The sequence below is a fragment of the Mauremys reevesii genome, linkage group 12 (genome assembly GCF_016161935.1).
Source record: "Mauremys reevesii isolate NIE-2019 linkage group 12, ASM1616193v1, whole genome shotgun sequence".
NCBI lineage: Eukaryota > Metazoa > Chordata > Testudines > Geoemydidae > Mauremys > Mauremys reevesii.
This window is the reverse complement of record NC_052634.1, coordinates 17,416,732-17,440,400: the sequence shown is the minus strand read 5'-3', so window position 1 is coordinate 17,440,400 and position 23,669 is coordinate 17,416,732. Positions and strand designations below refer to the sequence as shown.

The 23,669-nt window shown below is 46.6% G+C and overlaps 1 protein-coding gene across 2 annotated transcripts in view; it reads left to right on the top strand.

Annotated features, from left to right (window-relative positions):
* Positions 1-23,669, top strand: part of HEPACAM (hepatic and glial cell adhesion molecule) — a 79,960-nt gene that overhangs the window by 97 nt on the left and 56,194 nt on the right. Inside the window, exons 2-3 of one of the 2 annotated variants that reach the window (XM_039496857.1) lie at positions 570-736; positions 11,934-12,133. In XM_039496857.1, the coding sequence (XP_039352791.1) occupies positions 12,049-12,133 (85 nt within the window). In that variant the 5' untranslated portion in view covers positions 570-736; positions 11,934-12,048. Of the gene's footprint in view, positions 1-569; positions 737-11,716; positions 12,134-23,669 lie in introns of those variants that run through there. The other variant, XM_039496859.1, reaches the window with a different exon arrangement.

Sequence of the window (23,669 nt, the reverse complement as noted above, 5' to 3'; positions counted from 1 at the left end):
GGGAAGTGGCCTAGGGAAATGTAGTAACTCTGGCAGTGAAAGGTTGGCTGCTAACAGCTGCTGCTGCCATTAGGGTCCCTGAGCTGGAACCTGGAGTAGAGGGCAGCCCTGGGTTCCCCCCAACCCACCACTACAGAAACCCCTCCTGGGAGGGGAAGCCAGGTCCTTGTGAGGACAGGAGGCTAAACTGTCCTGAAATAAGTCCCTAGGGACAATAGAGACTGTGGGAGTTCTCTCCCCAATCTCCTTCCTGGCTTATGATGAAAAGGGCTCAGACTGTAACCCTGGAGAGAGGTTGCAGTCTACAGAGAGAAAGAGGTTACATGGAGGATTGCAGTGAGCTACTGAGACTAGCATATACTGCCTAGAAGTGCGGGACCCACAGGGACAAGGTTGGAGCTCTGCCACAGCACCTACTCATTAAGGCCTGCACACTTCAATGCAATGGTGGTGTGACTTGGCTTAACTGTACCGTTGTGACTAGGGCATCACCAATCAGAGGGGCAGCAGTTGATATGTTGGGGATCTTCTGGTGGGGAACTGGAAAAATTGCCTTTTCCCATATTCAGGTAACCTGTCTTGGAGCAAAACAGAACATTGGCCGGTTATGTGCCCTATTGAGTGTCCAGCCCGCACGGTTACACCATATTTGCCTTCTCCAGCCTTTGCAACCTTGGCTTGACCTTGTTCCCATTGTCTCAGCTATACTGTATAATTTGGGGTTTCTTCAACCAAGGTAAGTACCTCATGACATAACCAGGTGCCACTCCCCTTAGGGCAACATGACTTATCTGGGGGTTTTCAGACTGCCCCAGCTGTCTGTACCAGTATCTGAGGTTGAGCAACATTGGCTGCAGAGATACGGGGCAGGGCTCACTGCCAAAAGGTTCTCTTTAACTCCTGGCGGGCAGTTTTTCTGCTTCGTCACAGGAAGGCTCCATATCTCATCAAAATTGCACCTCTTCTCAACATAACAGACCCTTGGATAGTGCCTAACCCTGCACCAATCTATTCCTTTTATTTTTGTCCATTGAGCCGGCATCTTATTTGTTATGAACACGGGCAGTTTTCCACTTTGAATTTCCTCCAGTCCTATCTCTAGCTCCTATATTAGGAAGCTGCCATACCACAAACAGGTAATTTTTGATACACTAGAAAAGAATGTCAGGTTTCAGAGTAGCAGCCGTGTTAGTCTGTATCCGCAAAAAGAACAGGAGTACTTGTGGCACCTTAAAGACTAACAAATTTATTTTAGCTCATGCTAAAATAAATTTGTTAGTCTAGAAAACAATGGTTCATTATTTTTCCCATTTCATTGAATGCTACTTCCACTTCCCTAAACAGCTGTCCTGTATCTTTGCATTCTAGATATCCTTGAAATCCTCCCTTATATCTTCATTTTGTTGTTTATTTCACTTTAACAGGTTTTTCAACTGAACTCTCCCTCTCTGATTTTTCCTTCCACAATGCTGTGATATCCATGATTCCATGCTATTCCCAAATACCAGTATTGTTCCTATATGTTTTCTCTCTTCCCGTGACCCTCTCCCTTTTCAGGCTACCAAATTTCCTCCAATTCCACCTCACCCATTGATTCTCTAAAATTTTGCATGACGGTAGTTCAGCAATCCATTGCATAGTAGGGAGCATCCCAACTGGACTTTTATCTGAGACATACTGCATAAGTTCCCCAATCTCCTACTTCATGCTCCTTGCCACTGGCTTGGCCATCAAAATAGTTTTTCATTTTTCACTGGGCTTCCCCTAAACTAAGCAGCTCACACTTCTAACTGTAGTTTTATTTTTATATTTAAGCTTTTGATTACAGTGTTCAACAGTGAAATAACTTTTTGTCCTGGGCTTTGTTAGCTGCTCTTAGCAACATTCTGTTTTACTGCCATTTTTTGAGCTCTTTATTCTTCTGAGTCTCCTCCAACTAAGATCTCAATACAGTTTTGGTGACAGTGTTAGTCATTTTTCTTTGACTTACTAGGTGTTTTCCCTTTTTTTAATTAACATCCTCTTTAACGCTTCCACTATTCCCAAATGTCTAGTCCACGCTCAGCTCTGCAATGTACTTAGTCTGTGCCTGAGCTCCTACTAACATCACTTTTCTTTACATCACTCAGCTTCAGCTGTTCATTGTCAAACAAGACACTTCCCAAGACCTCACTAGCTACTAAATCCTGGGATGTAAACTTTCTACCATATGTGGCAGAGTGACAGCTTTCCGCCAATTTATTTGGCAGCTTTAAGCTTCTCTCTGTGCCTTTTATACTCATTTTGCAGCTGCAGAGCTGTACTGCCAGAGACAGTCCTGGAAAGATGGCTGCTTTTTGTTGTATCTGGCTTTTCAATAACTACATAGATTGAATCTGCTGCCTCTCTAGTAGATTATACTGTTTTTGAGGAAGGGGATCCTGTCTCTCCACTCAAATACATGCATATATTGTCCCACACTGGTGCTTAAAGTTTGCAAAAACTGCAGCAAGAGGCATACACTGCTCCAAAACCTCAGTATTTCACCATCTCCCTCCAATCTACAGAATTAAGTCTCAACAGTAAACACCCTGTGAGCAATTGGTATATACATGTTCTCATAAGCTGTGGAGTACCTCAGAGGCTAATCTCATCCATGCAGCAGGGAAAGGGCAGACAAGCAACTGAGAGAAGTCCCTGGAAAAATCATGGAATCAATTCTGAAGCACTTAGAGGAGAGGAAAGTGATCAGGAACAGTCAGCATGGATTCACCAAGGGCAAGTCATGCCTGACTAACCTAATTGCCGTCTATGAGAAGATAACTGGGTCTGTGGATGAGGGGAAAGCAGTGGATGTGTTATTCCTTGACTTTAGTAAAGCTTTTGATACGGTCTCCACAGTATTCTTGCCAGCAAGTTAAAGAAGTATGGGCTGGATGATTGGACTATAAGGATAGAAAGCTGGCTAGATTGTTGGGCTCAACAGGTAGTGATCAACGGCTCCATGTCTAGTTGGCAGCTGGTTTCAAGTGGAGTGCCCCAAGGGTCGATCCTGGGGACAGTTTTGTTTAATATCTTCATTAATGATCTGGAGGAAGGTGTGGACTGCACTCAGCAAATTTGCAGATGACACTCTACTTGGAGTGGTAGATACTCTGCACTTGTCCTTAAGACAGAAGAATCCCATGCACTGCTACAGACTAGGGACCGAATGGCTAGGAAGCAGTTCTGCAGAAAAGGATGTAGGGGTTCCAGTGGATGAGAAGCTGGATATGAGGCAACAAGGGCACGTTGTTGACAAGAAGGCTAACGGCATTTTGGGCTGTATAAGTAAGGGCATTGCCAGCAGATCGAGGGATGTGATCATTCCCCTCTCTTCGACACTGGTGAGGCCTCATCTGGAGTGCTGTGTCCAGTTTTGGGCCCCACACTACAAGAAGGATGTGGATAAATGGGAGAGAGTCCAGTGGAGGGCAACAAAAATGATTTGGGGGCTGGAGCACAAGACTTATGAGAAGAGGCTGAGGGAACTGGGATTGTTCATTCTGCAGAAGAGAAGAATGAGGGGGGATTTGATAGCTGCTTTCAACTACCTGAAAGGGGGTTCCAAAAAGGATGGATCTAGACTGTTCTCAGTGGTACCTCATGACAGAACAAGGAGTAATGGTCTCAAGTTGCAGTGCGGGAGGTTTAGGTTGGATATTAGGAAAAACCTTTTCACTCAGAGTGGTGAAGCACTGGAATGGATTACCTAGGGAGGTGGTGGAATCTCCTTCCTCAGAGGTCTTTAAGGTCAGGCTTGACAAAGCCCTGGCTGGGATGATTTAGTTGGGAACTGGTCCTGCTTTGAGCAGGGGGTTGGACTAGATGACCTCCTGAGGTCCCTTCCAACCCTGAGATTCTATGATAAGGGTTCAGTGCTGGCTAGAATACCAGACTGTGCCTAGGAAACAAGGCCTTTGTATGTGACTGAGAGTGCCTGGGAGGGGTGAGGTCCAGGCAGTTTCTTCCTTTGTGTGCACGTGCACGTGCTCTCTCTCCTGGGAACTAGTACTAGACAGCTCCTTCCCAGCAAACCTGTGTGTGGCTTCATGAACCCACTTCCCTGTCCCCATGAGATCTAGGCTGCGACGGCAGCTCCTTGGGACTGCCTAATCTGCCCTCACAAGCTTGGATCCAGGCATTTCTCAGGCTCTTCCGCCCTAAACCTTGTGGGGTCCAGCTCTGAGAGGGCATTGTGGGAGTATGCAGGGGGCTGCCCCATCTCAAATCAGCTATGTTAGCACAGAGGGGGATTCTGTGTACAGTAAATATTGGATCTGATGAACAGCAGCAGCACTGGAATCCTAAGACTGCTCTGTGCCTCTCAGTGAGTGGCAGGGCTTTGCCCATGCCCTGTTCGGGGCTTTGGCAGACAAAGGAGACTCCAGGCCTGGCATGGGGGCCTGGTTAGGATGCAGGGATGTGGCAGCAGCTTGGGGGCCTCATTTTAAAGCTCCAGGGCTGAGAGCAGCCACAAACTAGACACACACCAGGAAAACCAGAGAAAGGAGCTGCTCTAAGACTTTGCTTATTCCCTTTCCCATTGCTTCCTACGTAGGGTTGCCAATTTTGGTTGGACGTATTCCTGGAGATTTCATCATGACATAATCTTTAATGAAAAATTAATTCCTGGAGATGGAGGAATTCCTGGAGGGTTGGCCACCCTACATCCCTAAATGGGCTCAATAATGCTTTGGTTGTTTTTCTCTTTTTCCCCACCCCACTCCCTGCTGCAAGAAAGCGGCCTCTGGGACTTTAATTGAAGTGAAGATATAATTTACCATTGGAGGCCAGGGCATACTTTGTTAGCAGGCAAATAAACTGAACTCTATTCAGTTCAAACAGCCCCTGGGCTGGGTTAGCTGCTATCAGAGCATTTCACAGCAGCTCTCCCTGGGCAGGTTGGTATGTGTCACTAACACACACACTGCTGAAATGGCTGTCCATGTGGGGGTCTCCAGACTAGTTGAGTGGTGGACAGGTCCGTAACTGCTCAAATAGACCTCAATAAAGCACTACTAAGCAGTGAAGCCCCGGCCTATGTCTGGAAGCAATGTCAGGAGGAGAGCCCTGTGGAAAGTTACACACAAACCTTCCCCTGACTCCCACATGAGTAGGGATTCGGTCCCCAATGCCTAGGTATACAGGTCAGTGCTCTCTGACCTGGTTCAGAGTTCAAGAAGCACAAAGCCTCATGTCCCACTGTGTGCTCTGAAAATAGGGTGCAGCATGAGCTCAGAATGATGAGTCTTTGGTCCTGCTGCATAGACTCATCCCGGTCCCATGGCTGCTACATTTGCCGGGACTATCTGGCTCTGAGCTGCTCTTTCTGTCAACCCTGCAGCTGCTTCTCTCCTGCTTCTCCTTCCCACAACATCACAATAAAGAGTCTGCAGCTGCACTCGCTTCCTTCCAATCACCTGGCCCTGAGTCACCCAGGTGAATCCCAGCCAGCCCTAGCTTTGGGTTTCGAAGTGGCATCCTGTGAGAGACTACACTATGTTTGCATGTACCTATGCCACGAGGGCCATGGAGTAGCCAGCCCTATTCTGGAGATGTGCCCAGCAGGCAGGTGCTGGGAATCTTCAAACCCAGTATCTAGTGATTGCACTTGATGAATTCCAGCTAGTGGGTAAAAATGAGGGCCCAGTTCCATAAGACAATGGGAGGAGGAGGGAAAAGGAAAAAAATGCCCCTGCCCCTTTACTTGGGTTAGAGCAGATAACTGTAAGAGGGCAAACTGGGCCTGCAATCAACCTCTTATCCTTCCCCCTGCTTGGGGAAGGCCTGACCTGTAAGCTGACAGAGGGTCCAAACCCAGGTTAGGGACAGGATGAGTGTTTTACGCTGTTGCTCCAATTTTCACTGTTTTGTGTGCTGGAGAATAAACGGCCCTGAGATAGGGGTGATGGACTCAGCTGGATGTGGCTGGTTGATTTCCTGGGCTGGTGATCGGGTCCACCAGCCTACACCTCCATTTTGTTTTGTGAAGGCCATTTTAATTGTAAAACTGGCCCTGGAGCCTCCATACTGAGCTAAAACACAAAGGAGACATTGTGAACATTTCTTGCACCTAGCAGAGGGCTAACAATGGAGAGCTGAGATTCCATTCAAGGGGAAGCTTCATGTGCTAGCTAAAGTAAAAAGCAATTGTCATTAGAGACCTTTGCAAAGCGTGTGTGTGTGAATTTTTACTTCACCTATCCTGTGCCCTGAAGAAGTGAACTATAAACCCAGAGTAGCTGCAAGCGTGGTGCTTTGGGAGAGGATTTGCTTAAGGCAGTGGGAAAACAGGGTCATCACTGGCCCTGGAGCATAGGGGAGCCAGGCTGTTTGGTCACAAACGGTCTGTGCTCAGAAATGTGCCAGAGAGGCCAGGAAGAAAAGCAGTGCTGCAGTCAACTTAGCTCGAGGGAAGCTTAAAATTACATGGGTCTAGTGTATAAGGATCCAACAGATGCCTGTCCAGCTGGCTGGGCTCTTGTGTGACACAGACCAGAGAATTTCACCCAATTACCCCTTCACTGAGCCCAATAACTTATGTTTGACTAAAATATCCAGTCTGGATTTGAAGATGTCAAGAAATCAGTCACTTTCCTTGGGAATTTGTTCTGATGGTTAATCAAATTTCTCTGCCTCTATCTTCCAGCCACTGGTTCTTGTTCTGCCTCTCTCTGCTAGGTTACAGATCACTTTAGAACCTGGTATTTTCTACTTATAAAGGTACTTATACACTGTAAGTAAATCAACTCTTCATCTTCTTATTGGTAAGCTAAAAGATTGAGCTCCCCTAAGTTTTCATTGTAAGGCATTTTTCAGCCCTTGTAACATTTCTGTGGCTCTCAATAGCAGAGCAGCTGCTGTCCCTGCCCTGGATCTCCCCAGGACCAGAACACGCTGTTGCGCCGATGGCTTTGGGCAACAGGGTTTGGTTGATCTTAGCATCCACGCAGACTGTGCAGGAAAGAGACAAAACACACGGACAATAAAACACAGGGCTATCACTCTGAGGGGGACTGTGATGGAGCATCCACCCCACACTGGCCTATAAAGGGGTTAATAGAGCCTTACGGAGGCTGTGCAGGAGGCAGCCAATTAGAGAAGGACTGCAAAGAGCAACCAATCAGGGTTAAGCAAGCTGAGGGGAGTCCTCTGGGCCCAGCCCCAGGGCAGCCTGTACCCCAAAGTCATCATCCCTGGCCCTACCCCAGAGCCTGCACCCTCAGCTGGAGCCCTCACCCCCCGCACCACAATGCTCTGCCCCAGCACTTGAGCCCACTCCCACACCCTGAACCCCTCATCACCGGCCCCACTCCGGAGCCCTCACCTCCGTATTGGTGCACAAAATTCATTCCACACATAGATATAAAAAATTAGAGGGAAAATTGACTGCAACCACCCCCAAAATAGCCTTGTAACCCCACCTCCCCCCTAAAACCTCCTTTTTGGGTCAGGACCCCTACAATTACAACACTGTGAAATTTCAGATTTAAATAGCTGAAATCATGACATTTACAATTTTTAAAATCCTATGACCATGAAATTGACCAAAATGGATGGTGAATTTGGTAGGGCCCTATTTACGTGCTGTCAAGAGACAAATGGCTACACACCAGACTACAGTAACTCCTCACTTAAAGTTGTTCCGGTTAATGTTGTTATGTTGGTGATCAGTTAGGGAATATGCTTGTTTGAAGTTGTGCAATGCTCCCTTCTAACGTCATTTGGCAGCCGCCTGCTTTGTCCACTGCTTGCAGGAAGAGCAGCCTGTTGCAGCTAGGTGGTGGGGGCTTGGAACCAGGGTGGACCAGCAGCCCCCCATCAGCTCCCCGCTCCCCTAAGTTCCCTGTGCTGCAGCTGCCCAGCAGGCTAGCAATCAGCAGTTCAGCTGTCCCTCCCACCTCTGCCTTGGAGCTGCTCCCAGAGATTCCTGCTTGCTGTGCAGGGGGAGGCTAATGTCAGGGTGTCCCCCCTGCTCCTGCACCCCACTTACCCCTTTTCCATATAGAGCAGGGTGGGGACACTGACAGAGAGAGCTTGGGGCAGCAGCTGCTCTCTCAACTTCCTGATCCACTTAAAAAGACAATGCACTTAAGAGTGGGTCAGCTTAGTTAAAGGGGCAGTGTGCATCTCTCTCTCTCCCACACCCAAGGTGTGTGTTTGTCTGCTATGCTGTCTCCCCTCCCTCATGTTCGTGTTGCCTGGTGTGAGAGGCTACATTAACAACAATGTGTTAACCCTTGAGGGCTCAGCCAAGTGCTAGTTCATCATTTAGCAGCAAGGCATTCCTGGGAAATATCCCACCCTCTTCCACCCTCTAACTTTACCACCTCAACCAAGCTTCACAATCATCATAGCTGTGAACAGTATTAAATAGTTTGTTTAGCACATATACTGTGTGCATATCTATGTAATATATAGTTTTTTGTCTGGTGAAAAAAATTTCCCTGGAACCCAACCCCCTCCTATTTACATTAATTCTTATGGGGCAATTGGATTCGCTTAACATCATTTTGCTTAAAGTCACATTTTTCAGGAACATAACTACAATGTTAAGCGAGGAGTTACTGTATTGGGGATCCAGTGGCTGGTGCTGCCTTGCTGAGTAGTGGCTGAGCCTCCAGCACTGGTTCCGAGACCATGTTCTGAGACTGTGGTTCTGCCTCTGGCAATGATGTAGGATCTGTCTGTGATGATACTGTCACTGATGGCTATGTCTTCTGCAAACATAAAGGCACCATCTGGTGGCATGTGGCTGTGTCCTTTGGTGATGTGAGATCCAGCTCTGCAGCTACAAGAAGGGCTGCTTTTGATGAATGGGTCAGAGCACTTTGGTACAATGAATGACTCCATCACTGAGTGTCAGTACAGCAAACACAGCAGCCTTTCCATGCTCAGCGGTAGCTCCCACACAGAAGGGGAAATTTGTCCCAAACACCACAGTGACAAACCAAGGGCCAAGAGATCTGTAAATCCCTCTGGCTTACCCCTCTAGCCCAAAGGAGCAGGGCCGGCTTTAAGCCGATTCCCCGGAATCGGGCCCCGTGCCTAAGAGGGCCCCGCACCTTAGGTGTCGTTTTTATTTTTTTACTCACCCGGCAGGGGTGGAGGGGTCCACTCTGGGTCTTCGGCGGCATTTTGGCGGTGCGGGGGGGTTGCCCAACCTGTTGTGAAAAACCTCCAATGATGGGGATTCCACACCCTCCCTTGGAAGACTATTGCAGAGTTTATCCTTATAGAGGGAAGTTTTTTCCTAATATCTAACCTAAATCTCCTTGCTGCACATTAAGCCCTTTACTTCTTGTCCTACCCTCAATGGCCATGGAGAACAATTGATCACTGTCCTCTTTAACAGCCCGTAATAGATTTGAAGACTGTCATCAGGCTCCCTCTCAGTCTTCTTTTATTAGAACTAAAAGGGGGCCAATCACCTCCCATATCTTTCATCCGACACTCTTGTTAATATTCTCATAGCTGAAGTTGTGTATCTTAGATCGATTTCCCCCCCCCCCCCCACCCCAGTGTAGACCAGGCCTAGGACAGGAGTCTGCAACCTTTCAGAAGTGCTGTGCTGAGTCTTCATTTATTCACTCTAATTTAAGGTTTCACGTGCCAGTAATACATTTTAACGTTTTTAGAAGGTCTCTTTCTATAAGTCTATAATATATAACTAAACTATTGTTGTATGTAAAGTAAATAAGGATTTTTAAATGTTTAAGAAGCTTCATTTCAAATTAAATTAAAATGCAGAGCCCCTCCCCCCCCCCCGCCGGATCAGTGGCCAGGACCCAGGCAGTGTGAGTGCCACTGAAAATCAGCTTGCGTGCTGCAGGTTGCCTACCCCTGACCTAGGTGCTCAGCAGTCAGACCTGTTTTGGCTGATTTAGATTAAAATTCACTTTAGTCTTGACCGCAGGGGTAATGAAATGTAATTATCCTTATTGTATGCCTAAAAGACGACAAACCTGTCCTTAACACGTCCTACGCCTCACTCGCTAAGCAGGGGGTAACGTCAAATCCAAGGGAAATCTGAGGGAGTGGACAAGAGTTTCTACCTGGTGGAATGGCCTCTGTTTAGAGTCCTATTTAACCCTCCACCTCCAGGACTTAAAGAGAGAGCTGATCAGACTCCTCTTAGAGCCCGTGGTTCTGCTCAGGGGTCACGAGAGCTGAAATCACTGATCAGCAGGTCTGGGGGACTGAGCCTTTCATCTGATTTGAGGAGAGCATTGCAGTGAGAGATCGCACAAAGGACGCAGCAGCAGCAGCGAGGTTCCCCACTCACTGCTGAAATCACCGAGAACTGGGCTCAGTGCGGGAATCTTGGAACATGTCACTACAGCTGGAGGCAGGCAGTGGCAGAGACATTAGCGGTGGGGGTGAGCAGTGACAGCGGCAGAGGCATCCCTTGCAGGGATGGGAGGCGAACCCATGCAAGAGCACCCCTGAATTCTAGGGCTTTGCGGGTGCAGCAGAGGGGAAGGGAAGTGGTGTGTTAAAGGGACATTTGTCCATTGGATTTTCACACTGCAAGGGGGAAAGCTGAGGCAAAGACACTGCCCCCGTATAGTGAGGCAGGCCGGTTTGCACACTTTTGAATCATGGTGTTTTCCCAAATGAATGCTGAGTTGCCACTCCCTTTTAATAACTGTTTTCTCTTGTTATCCCCTGACCTGGTGTTTGCGAGTGAGGAAGCATTGCCCCTTAGAGGCACTCTGTGTGGGTGTTTAGTTTTCCCAGATTTGGGGGTGGGGGCAGAGGGGGCTTGAGCTGGTTTGGTTTTGTAACATTTAAGAGGGACCCCTAGATAGTGAACTCAGCCCTTACTGCTCCTGGCACTGCCTAGCAGAAGGGTACAGTATGGAAAATCCACTTGGCTGGATAAGCCAAGTGGAAAAGGTCTTGGAGGGAATCCCAACAAATATCCTCTGCCCAAACTGCTCTAAGAATGGGCAGCAGATAGCATCCTGCACCAGGAAGGAGACCCTTCCTCCATGAGGAAGGGAATGTATTGGTTAAGGCAGGGGTAGGCAACCTATGGCACAGGTGCTGAAGGTGGCACGTGAGCTGATTTTTCAGTGGCACTCTCACTGCCCGGGTCCTGGCCACTGGTCTGGGGGGCTCTGCATTTTAATTTAGTTTTAAATGAAGCTTCTTAAACATTTTAAAACCCTTATTTACTTTACTTACAACAATAATTTAGTTATATATTATAGACTTATGGAAAGAGACCTTCTAAAAACATTAAAATATATTACTGGCACGCAAAACCTTAAATTAGAGTGAATAAATGAAGACTCGGCACACCACTTCCGAAAGGTTGCCAACCCCTGGATTAAGGTGTCTAAACCGTTTTTACAGGAGTGGGGGTTCCTCTAGGGGGCAGCAGTCCCCCCTTCCTCACGCCGCTTCCTATAAAGAAAGTCCTGTTTAATGAACCCCAAGAGATTTGACCATCTGAGACATCAGAGCAGAGTTATTTGTGATCCAATGAGCCAGTGAAGCTTGGCAAACTCCACTGCACAGTTACCACAAAGAACGCAACCCCTTTAAAACAATGCTAAGTGTCTGGCTTGAGCCCGAGAGGCCAGGAAATGCAAATGCACTGCATAACTGCCCTGCTGGTGCGTTTCAGGGAGAACTGCACATGCAATGCAGTGTGCGCTGCACTCTCGAGGAGCGAGCGAAAGGCACTGTCAGCTGGGATTCAGAAGCTTCTTGTTTTCAGAGGTTTAATCAGGCCTTTGCTGTTACTTTGTGTTTGAAGATTTGGAGAGATTGTTCATTATTTCTCAGTCCTGGCAGCTAATCTCCTGATGCTGAGGATGTAGGGTTCATGAAACCAGAAAATGTCAGGTCTGACCAAAAGAAAAGACAAACTCAACAACACACAGAGCTCTGTCTATTCACAGAGGAGTTGGCAGGGCTGAGCGGTGGCAGAACAACTCCAAGCAGTACTGAGGGACGTGCCCGGAGTGGACAAATCATGCCAATTGTCTGCGAGAGGGACCTAAAGCTAAACACAAAATGAAGAGAGAAAGGGAAGCCTTGTCCAGACTCCCTAGTGCTCCAGGTTTCGTGCGCTTAGTGTGCCTTCTTCTAATCCACCCAGGTAGGAAAGCGAATCTCTTTAAGAATCTGGGAAGTGGGAGAGGGTGTGCGGATGTCGTCGTGTGGCGTGAAGACGGGGGTGAGGTGAGGCTTTGGAGCTGAATGCTGGTGTTCGTGAGCCTGCTTAGCCCCTACACGATCAGGGGATGTTCATTCAAGCAACAGTCCTGAATACCTTTTCTTTCCCCTCACGCAGCGGCTTTCTGGCTTTGGGAAAGGATTGTTCCCGCTGCATTTCAATGTAACGAGAGAGAATTAATGAGCAGTTTCTTATAGAACACATTGTTGGTTAGTGCTTCTGAAATCAGACACTGAATCGCGCCTGGGGAGTGTTTGTTCTGTTTGAATGAGTTTGTAGAAGCAGGACAGTTTGATGTCGTGAGTTAATCTAACACCCTCTTCTGGAAAGACAATTGAAATCAGTTGAGACCCATAATTCAGCTGTGTTTAATGCTAAGCCAAGGTCTGGAGATGCTGGAAAATTCAAACAAAATGTTATGTCATTCCTGGCATGCTTGCTGGCCATACGTTTTGACTCACGCCCTAGTCAAAGTGTAAAAGAGGCGGGATCACATTTGGAAAGTAACTGGCTCCTGATATTACTGTAGAAATACCATAAAAGTAGTTTATTTAAAAAGCTTGCTCCTGCACAAACTCCTCTATATTCATACTGACATCCCAGCTCCCAAGAGATGTGGAACTGAATGGGTGCTGTGTGTGAGCCTGGATCCAGTTTGATTTAACCAGCTGCTACAGGGAAGAACTGTCTCCCACGTCACTGTTTCTTGTGGCAGCCCACACATGCATTGTGCAGACACTCTCTGGAATGGGCTTTCCCGAGAGAGGAAATTTCTACTTTAATTTACCTTTTGAAAAGTCCCCTTTGGTACCATGCTGTGCTCATGCTAGTCCACTCCTGCCAGCTACAGACTCTGCCCAGTAGCTGGTTAGTTGTGAGTGCCCCAGTGTTCCACTCAGCTGTTCTGGTTGTGCAGTGAGCCCATTTGGAACAGTTTGTTCCAGTCCTTTCAGCAGCTGAATGAAGATGTTTCTCTCTAGAACGGTCTGTGCTATTTTTTGTGGCTTGTATGTTCAAATAGCTCTAAACTCCACAGTGATGCCGACTGATCAGGTGCTAAAGCTGAGAGGCCTCCAGGAAGGGAGGTGGACCATGGGAATGTGAGGTAAACGCTAGGGCTGTTAGACCTGCTCTTTCCATGGAGGAGCCAGGCTTTCAGCCTGTCCCAACCCCACAGAGCTGGGTTACATCTGAAAGACATAGGCAAGAAGGGCACAGAAAGGTGTCCAATGTGCTGCAGCAGCTACAGGTCATATCGTATTGCCAGCAGCTCTTTGGCTAAAGCACTGACACTGGATTTGCATCTTTATCAAGCAGGTGTGTTTCCAGTGAGGTCCCTCAGGGATCAGCTACTGGCCCTACGCTATTTAACATTTTTATCAGTGATGTGGAAGAAAACATAAAATGGTCACTGACAAAGTGTGCAGTTGACACACAAATTGGGGGGGTGATTAAAAAATGAAGAGGACAGGTCAGTGATACAGAGCTATCTGGATTGCTTGGTAAACTGCGTGCAAGCAAACAATACGTATTTTTAATAAGAGTAAATGTGTACATCTAGGAACAAAGGAGGTAGGCCATGCTTACAGGCTGGGGGACTCTCTCCTGGGAAGCAGTGGTTCTGAAAAAGATTACCAGCAATCCGGCTGGCTCAGTATCAGTGACCTGTCCTCTTCATTGTTTACCACATCCCAATTTTTATGTCATCTGCAAACTTTATCAAGGATGATTTTATGTTTTCTTCCAAGTAATTGGTAAAAATGTTAAATTGAGTAGGGCCAAGGAACTGAGCCGTGTGGGACCCCACTGGAAACATACCAGCTCGATGATGATTTCCCCATTTGCAGTTCCATTTTCAGACCTATCAGTGAGCCAGATTTTAATCCATTTAATGTGTGCCATGTTAATATTATATTCTAGTTTTTTATTCAAAATGTCATGTGGTACCAAGTCAAACGGCTTACAGAAGTCTAAGTGTATTATTTTAACACTATTACCTTTATCAGCCGAATTTGTAATCCTATAAAAAAGATATCAAGTTAGTTTGACAGGATCTATTTTCCATAAACCCATGTTGACTGGCATCAGTTACATTACTCTCCTGTAGTTCTTTATTAATTGAGTCCCATATCAGCCACTCCATGAGCTTGTCCAGGACTGATATCAAACTGACAGCCCTATAATGATCTAGGTCATCCATTTACCCTTTTTAAATAGTGGTACAACATCAGCATTATTCCAGTCTTCTGCAACTTCCCCCAGTGTTCCAAGACATACTGGAAATCAACATTAATGGTCCAGCCAGCTCCTCAGCCAGCTCTTTTTTAAAACTCTTAGATGCAAGTTATCTGGACCTGCAGATTTTAAAATGTGTAACTTCTGTAGCTGCCATTTAATGTCACTGAGATACAAGTGGAATGGAAAGTGTGTGTTATCATATAATATGACTACATCATCTGATTTCCCCAACTACAGAACAGAAATGTTTATTGAACACTTCTTCCTTTTCTCCATTATTATTTATAATTCTACCAGTGCCATCTTGTAATGGACTGGTACCATTGTTAGGATTATTTTAGATATTAATATACATAATAAACTCATTATCCTTGTCTCTGCTGGCCATAGATTTCTCCTTGTGTCCCTTTGCTTCCCTTATCAATTTTGTATACTTTCTTGTTTCAGATTTTGTTAATTACTATCAACTTTCTCTATTTTTCATTTGTTATATATTATATTATTTTTATAGCTGCCTTCAATTCCCCTCTAAACCAGGTCATATTTTTTTTTTAACTAGCATGGCCTTCTTCCTCAGTTGTGGGATTGTGCCTTTTTGGGCTTCTGGGAAGGTGTTCTTAGACAATTTCTAATTATCATTTATACTGTTCTGATTAAATTCTTCCTCCCAACTGATTTGGCTCTTACTTGTTTAAAACATTCTAAAGCACCCAGTATATATACGACTGCTCTGGGCTTTGTTTGTACATTATCAATGTGATCATGTCAAGCTCACTTGCACCTAAGATACCATTAATTGTTAGTTCTGTGATAAGCACCTCTTTATCTGTGAGGATAAAGTCTAATAAAGAATTTCCCCCAGGAAATTATCATGTATAATATTTAGAAAATCCAAGGATGTTTTAGCACTGGCTGCATGAGCCCTCCACCATAAGTCACTCTACTTGAAGTCCCTCATGATCACACAGCTTTTTTCCTTACACATTGGAAACGGGTGTGTAAAGAAGCAGTCATCCTGTCTGCTGGCATGATCTGGTGGTCTGTAGCAGACACACACTTGTGCTCTATCTGTTGGGACATTGATCCATGAACATTCAAGATAATTTTCTTCTGAGTTATCAGTGACTCAGACACAAGTAATACCATTTTTGACATAGAGTCCCACTTCCCCTCCTCTTTTGTCCACTTGACCCTTCCTGAATAGATTATAACCATTGATTTTAACATTCCAATTGTGCACATCATCCCACCAGGTTTCATTAAAACAACTAGATTGAATTATGCACCTCAATGAACAATTCCAAATCCTCTTGTTTGTTACCCAGACTCCTAGTAGTGGTATACAGGCAAGTCAATAATTTCTTCTCTTTGTGTCCTTTGGTTCCTGGATTAATTTTGTTCTGAGCATCTTGATTTTGTGCTTGTATCTTCCCCCATCCTTTTTACCATTCCCTTTTGGTATTACTTTCGTGAGCCAGCCCCACCCTGTGCCTTGCACAGCTCCGATCCTGCCTCTCTCTGCTCTGGCTCTCTCCTAGTCCCATTCACAGTGACTGAGAGCAGGACGGAGCACCACGTGCAGGGTAAGGTACTGCCAACCAACCGGCTGCTTTCACCTACTCGGTATACATGCCTCCTCTGCCCACCTCACACAGGTGTGTCCTCCTCTGCCCGCCTCACATTTTTCCATCTGCCTCTGTCACCAAGGCAGCACTCGGTTCTTTCTGCTTAGTCATGAATGGGTGCTGCTCTCAGTGATGGGGTGTCAATCATACTTGGCAAAGGGCCATTCAGGGAGCGGGCGGCGGGTAGTGAACACATGCTTTTGGGAGGAACCCTGTAAGGGCTCGAGGAATATTTACTTTGGACTCTTAAAAATAAACATATTTTGAGAAGGAACCGGTCTGCAAAATGTGGTTCTGCGCCACCATGGATCATTTAAAAATCACATTTTTGATGTGGAACACTTGGTTCCTTCCCCATTAAATGCAATGAAATAGGACAGTAACATATGCTTGGACTAACGTAGTTCAGCCCTTTCCTCCCTTTTAGCTGCTGCTTCTTTTGTATGGCTGGTGTAGCACAGCGACTACACTTTCACCTGAAGTTGATCAAGCCAAATGGCTACATCAGGAGTAGCAGAATTATTGCAGTGATGCCTCCTTCCAATTTATATATTGGGCAGTAGGTGGGGAGATGTTTGATGGTCTGTTGTGGGGAACCACGTGTGCACACCAGGGAGTCCTGGATTTTCCATTTGTGCATTAGATATCTGCATCTACCATGGTTGGTTCGGATTCGGCTCAGTTGACCAAGATGACCATGGAAGGTCAAACCCAGGAACCTTCTATGTAGAATCTGGACAAGGTTTTAGCTGCTGATGGCCCAGTTTGTCAGGGCAGACACCCTCTCTATACCCAGCCAGGACACCAATCTCCACCTCTCCTCCCTGCCTGATGGAGAGATGTTCAGAGACATGGGTTTACTGCTAAGAGACTCACTCATACAGTTAAACCTGGTGCAAGAATGGGATAGCCAGGCCCCAGGTCCCTGCCAGGATGATGGGTCAGGGTAACAGGATAACCAGGCCCTAGGGTCACAGGTGGGATGATGGGTCAGGGTAATGGGATACGAACGGCCATACTGGGTCAGACCAAAGGTCCATCTAGCCCAGTATCCTGTCTTCCAACAGTGGCCAATGCCAGGTATCCCAAAACCAGGCCTCAGGGTCACAGATGGGATGATCGGGTTGGGGTAACGGGATAACCAGGCCTCAGGGTCACAGGTGGGATGATGGGGTAATGGGATAACCAGGCCCCAGGGTCACAGGTGGGATGATGGGTCGGATGATGGGTCACCTCTGGGCTGACAGGTTTTGAGTGCGCTCCAGGACAGAGAGCTCTTTTACTTGCTGATGTCAGGCATGTAAATGGCACAGTGTGATAACCAGGGCATGGATGGTATGACCTAGGGTCAGAGCAGGAGTCAGTAGTCAGGCCAGGTCAGATACCAGGAGGCTACAGTCCGAGTCAAGTCAAAGGGCAAAACAGAGCCAGGTGACAGGAGGCAGGCAGGGTCAGGTGAACAGAAGCAGGTGTTGCTGGGAAGCACCCTCAGCAGGGAGAACCCAGCTGGATGGACAGCTTCCTGTCCCTGGGCTTGGGTTAAATAAGAGCTGGGAGCCAGGCAGGGTCCTACTCTGGCAAGCAATTAGCAGGTCAGTGGGTGGCAGGTTGGAGCTGAGTAGCACCTGAGAGCCCTGTGGTCCAGTGTTCCAGGCCTGCGGTCCCTGACACGCAGCCAATAGCCCATGGTTACATTTGTCACTAAAAGAAGAGTGGCTGGTCTGTGTCAGGGAAGGCTCTGTGGTAACAGGCCATTCAGTGGCCCCTCCTTGTAGTGTAATCATGAATGGCTGGAGGCAGACATTTCCCCCAGCTTTCAGGTGAACATCCCCCCATGCTTGAGCCTGGCAGAGGGGAGATGAAAGAGGTCAGTTCCAGGCTAGGAGTGTTGCTGGGCTGAGCACTCCCTTCTCTGGCTGTGGGCCACTCACCCACTGGTGAGCACAGAGAAGAGCTGGTGGGGCAGGGCCATAGGGAACTGCCCAGCTGCCTTCAGTCAGCTCAACCCATGGCATGAGAATCCTGCTGAGCCAGTGAGCAGGCGTGATGGGGCTGCCGAACACGGGGATGTCACACGAGTTGCACGATGCTTGGCAGCCCTGCCCTAGGCTCCTGTGACTAAAGCCCCGCTCAGAATGAATGGCTCCTCCGAGTCACCACTCAGACAGAGTCAGTCTGCAGCCAACGTCTTCCAGCGTGCCCCTGTCGCTGGGAATCCCTGTCCCTGGGGCAGTCCATCTCCAGAGCTCCCAATGCACTTTCCAGTCTCACGCAGCTTCCCTCACTTCCTGCAAAGGGGAACCATTCTCAGCTGAGCCCCACATCCTTCCCCATGGCATTTAGTAATCTCTGCCTTGGCCAGGGCTGGATTAAGGCAATCCAGGACACTAGGCACAACACGACATGGGCCTCCTACTGGCACTGGTCCTGTGTTTTGAATGGTGGAGGCAGGGTACCCACCTTTCCTCCAAAGAGGCAAGGGCAGTGGCATAGGGCATCCAGAAGGGCCCACCCACCTGTAAGGAGCAGCAGGGATCCCATCTTCTGCCCAGACAGGAAGAGCAGGCAACAGAGAGGGCCCACAACACTTATCCCGTCAGCTGAATTGTCTCTGCTTGGCTGGATTGGGGGCAGAGTCTGACATACAGGGTCCCCTGCTGGTGGGGGGGTTGTCAGCCCCCTGCCCAGAGCAGTTGGTCTTGAAGATAGGATCCAATTGAGATGCACCCTAGTGCTTCAGGGTCTTTGCAGACTCAGGTCCCCTCCCCACCAAATCCAGGATGTACATGTTCTGCCCCAGCTAGTATTGCTGATGTAGGAAACTACCTAGGAGAATCTAGCTGCAGCTTGTTTCCGCCATGAGTGTTGGAAGTGCAGGTGTGGTGCTGCAAGGCTGAGTTCAGCCCTAGGCCAATGTCTCTCAGCCTTTCCAGGCTGGTTGCCCTTATTAGTCAAAAATGTTCGGGACACCCTCCCGCCCCCATCTCTACTGTAAGAATAAAAAACGTATCCATGCTAGCAGTGCTAAACCACAGATTAGGCCTGATTTTTTTCACATTCTTTCCTCATACTATACCTGACTGAGCCACTTTCACAGGAGAACTCACTTGACATTTGAAAACCTGCTGCAGAAATGAGCCGTGGTGCTTCTATGACACCCATTTTCCAGGGCATTATGCAGAGCTTGCTTCAAGAGAAGTCTCAAGTTGTCTTAATAATGGTCAATATCAATGGAACAGTGACAATTCCTGTGACATGCTGTTATCTAGTGGCTTAGACATTGGCCTAGGAGACAAGAGACCTGGATTCTAACCTAGGTTCTCGGTAACACTGACTTGGTCTATGATGTGGGGCAAATCTCAGTGTCTGCTAGGCAGTGAATTGGGGATCATGATATTGACTAGAGGTGATGGAAAAAACAGGTTTGTCCCATGAAAAATTTTCATTCACATTTTTTTTATTTTTCACAGGAAAAGTTCTAAACAAATTAATTTTTTGTTTATTTTCATTTAAATAGAAGTTTTTGTTCCAATCTGTCATTGAAAACCCAAAAATATCAGGTTTTGTTTTTTTTTACGTTTCCTTTCCCACTTCCTTTTTGCAGTGAGTGCAATAAATGAATGTTTTGTTGTTTTTCTTTCCCCTCACTTTTTCATTTTCCTTCTTCACTCTATAACATTTCAAAACTTCCCCAACTTTGGGAGAGTTACAGGGTGTCAGAGCCACACCTTCATTTTCCCTTTTGCTGCTCTGTGACCTGTTTTCAATGAAACCCCCTTTTGGGGAAGAAAATAGTTGAAAATTTTTGCCCAGCTCTATCACTGTCTTACAAATAATGCTATGTTGGCACCAAACAAAGGGTGATCATTGGAGTGTGTGAGGCTAAATATGTTAAAGATCATTGGCCGGCCAGATGTGACAGTAATGGAGCCATGTGAGTACCAGAGATGGAGAGAGCGACTGCCAGACATTGGAGTTGGGGAGGCATGCAGGGGACATTGAGGCTGGTAGAGAGAGAGAAATGTCATAGAGAAAATAAACATTTAAGCAGAAGAAAATCAATTGCAGGGGAAAAGAGGCTCAGAGGAAGCATTAAGGATACAGATTGCACACAGACAGGGAGAGGAGACTTATGAGGAGAGGCTGAGGGAACTGGGATTGTTTAGTCTGCAGAAGAGAAGAATGAGGGGGGATTTGATAGCTGCTTTCAACTACCTGAAAGGGGGTTCCAAAGAGGATGGATCTAGACTGTTCTCAGTGGTAGAAGATGACAGAACAAGGAGTAATGGTCTCAAGTTGCAGAGGGGGAGGTTTAGGTTGGACATCAGAAAAAACTTTTTCACTAGTAGGGTGGTGAAGAACTGGAATGGGTTACCTAGGGAGGTAGTGGAATCTCCTTCCTTAGAGGTTTTTAAGGTCAGGCTTAACAAAGCCCTGGCTGGGATGATTTAGTTGGGTTTGGTCCTGCTTTGAGCAGGGGGTTGGACTAGATGACCTCCTGAGGTCCCTTCCAACCCTGAGATTCTATGATTCTAGGGGAGGGAGGAACAAGAGCACCCATATCTCCTAGCAACTGGCTATTTTCTGCATGGCAGCTTCTGGACTCACTGTCTGCATCCATGATGCAATGGCCATTCAGCTGCTTGTAGAATAGAATCCTCCTCCTCCTCCTCCCTGCAGATGGCCATGGTGGCCAGTCTCCCCTCTCTGCTGTACATCGACTTCACTCATTGTCCTCACTCCCAGCTGACCTTTTCCATCATTTCCCCATGCTCCAGCCCTCTTTCCTCTCACTTTCCTCAAACAGCCTTCCAACCTCTCCCCTGCCTCTCTATTCCTCTCTCAACTTGATCCTCTGCTCACCTCTTCTTTCTCGGCCCTTAGAGTCCTCCTTCCTCCTCCCCCTTGTCCATCACAGCCTTGGCTTGGTCCTTACCCACCACACTTCCAGCCCGCACACTCTTGGGGTTTCCTACACCTGTAGGGGGAGCCTGCCCCTTTTCTTCCTAAAGCACTGGCTCTGGCCTCCCCTCAGGCTCCGGCCCTCTGCTTGCCCAGGCCTTTATCCTCCTTCCCCCATGGTTCCTGGTCACTTCCCTCCCTTGCCCCCAACCCCCTCCTGTCCCCACCACCATCTGCCCATGGCCTTTCTTTCCCTTCTGCTCCCACAGCCCAGCTTGTGCCCTTGCTCAGCAGCGTCAGTTAGTGACTTGCTGGTTTTGCTGTTGACCATGGTTAGGCAGTTACCTACCCCAATGCTATGGAGCAAAGGCACTAGATAATGTAACATCCCAAAGGTGAATTGAAAAATACTATTTCTTTTATCATTTTTACAGTGCAAATATTTGTAATAAAAAAATCATATACACTTTGATTTCAATTACAACACATAATACAATATATATGAAAATGTAGAAAAACATCCAAAATGTTTAATAAATGTCAATTGGTATTCTGTTATTTAACAGTGTGATTAAAACAGATTAATCGTGAGTAATTTTTTTTGAGTTAATTGTGTGAGTTAACTGCGATTAATGGACAGCCCTGGAAATATTATTTTTCAATTCACCTCATACAAGTACTGTAGTGCAATCTCATTATCATGAAAGTTGAACTTACAAATGTAGAATTATGTACAAAAAATAACTGCACTCAAAGATAAAACAATGTAAAACTTTAGAGCCTACAAGTCTACTCAGTCCTACTTCATGTTCAGCCAATCGCTGAGACAAACAAGTTTGATCACATTTTCAGGAGATAATGCTGCCTGCTTCTTGTTTAGAATGTCACATGTGAGAACAGGTGTTCACATGGCACTGTTGTAGCTGGCATCTCAAGGTATTTATGTGCCAGATGTGCTAAAGATTCATATGTCCCTCCATGCTTAACCACTCATTCCAGAGGACATGCGTCCATGCTGATGACAGGTTCTGCTCAATAATGATCCAAAGCAGTGTGGACCAATGCATGTTCATTTTCATCATCTGAGTCAGGTGCCACCAGCAGAGGGTTGATTTTTAATATATATATTTATTTTGGTGGTGGTTCGGATTCTGTAGTTTACACATCAGAGTGTTGCTCTTTTAAGACTTCTGAAAGCATGCTCCATACCTCGTTCCTCTCAGATTTTGGAAGGCACTTCAGATTCTTAAACCTTGGGTTGAGTGTTATAGTTATCTTTAGAAATCTCAGGTTGGTACCTTCTTTGCGTTTTGTCAGATCTGCAGTGAAAGTGTTCTTGAAACAAACAACATGTGCAGGGTCATCATCTGAGACTGCTATAACATGAAATATATAGCAGAATGCAGGTAAAACAGAACAGGAGACATACAATTCTCCCCCAAGGAGTTCCATCACAAATTTAATTAACACATGATTTTTTTTAATGAGAGTGGGATAGTGGCCAAAGCATGAAGGGGCATACGAATGTTTAGCATATCTGGCACGTAAATATCTTGCTACGCCAGCTATAAAAGTGCCATGTGAATGTCTGTTCTCACTATCAGGTGATATTGTAAATCAAAGCAGGCAGCAGTATCTCCCCTCAATGTAAACAAACTTGTTTGTCTTAGCGATTGGCTGAAGGAGAAGTAGGACTGAGTGGACTTGTAGGCTCTAAAGTTTTACATTGTTTTGTTTTTGAATGCAGTTCTGTAACAACAAAAACATCTACACTTGTAAATTGCACTTTCACCATAAAGAGATCACACTACAGTACTTGTATAAGGTGAATTGAAACATACAGTTTCTTTTGTTTATCATTTTCAGTGCAAATATTTGGAATAAAAAATAATAAAATAAAGTGAGCACTGTACACGTGAATTGAGTGTTATAGTTGAAATCAATATAGTTGAAAATGTAGAAAACATCCAAAAATATTTAATAAATGTCAATTGGTATTTTATTATTAACTGCGATTAAAACTGTGATTAATAGTGATTACTTTTTTGAGTTAATCGTGTGAGTTAACTGCAATTAATTGACAGCCCTACAAACTACGCCTATGGCTGAAACCACTGGGCCACACTACTCCCCAAACAGCATCGTAGCGCCCCATGCTGTCCCTCATCCCTCCTAGCTTCCAGACACCTGTATGTAACCAACACGAGGGTTAATTATAATGCTGTGTTATGCAGTGTGATAATGGGGGCTCTGTGGCTCACAGAACAACTCTGGGGAAATGCAGCCAGTGTGCGGCCCCTGCCATGTGGCAAGCTTTCCAGCTGCTGTCTCCGGGCTGGAGCGTAGAAGCATGTCCCTTTTCAGGCCAGGCCTAGCCCCGCTCTGCCCCTTCTCTGAGTCTCAATCACTGTGGAAGGCAATCTCTGCGGATTACCGGGCTACTTAAATCCGTGTGCGTTGAGAGACTCTTTATTCAGCTAAAACTGCTGTACAATAGGAAGGATTAGGTGCCCCGAATACATTTCCTTAGTCACTGCTGAAATGCGGAGCAAAGTCGGGTACCGATTGGCTGAGAGAGGCCTTTCACAATGGCCCCACTGGCTGTGCTTGGGCCTGGCTGAAGCCCAGCCTGCCCTGCTGCCTTTGTGCAGCTGCTGATGAGTTTGGTCACTGTGTCTGTGCTGCTGCCTTGG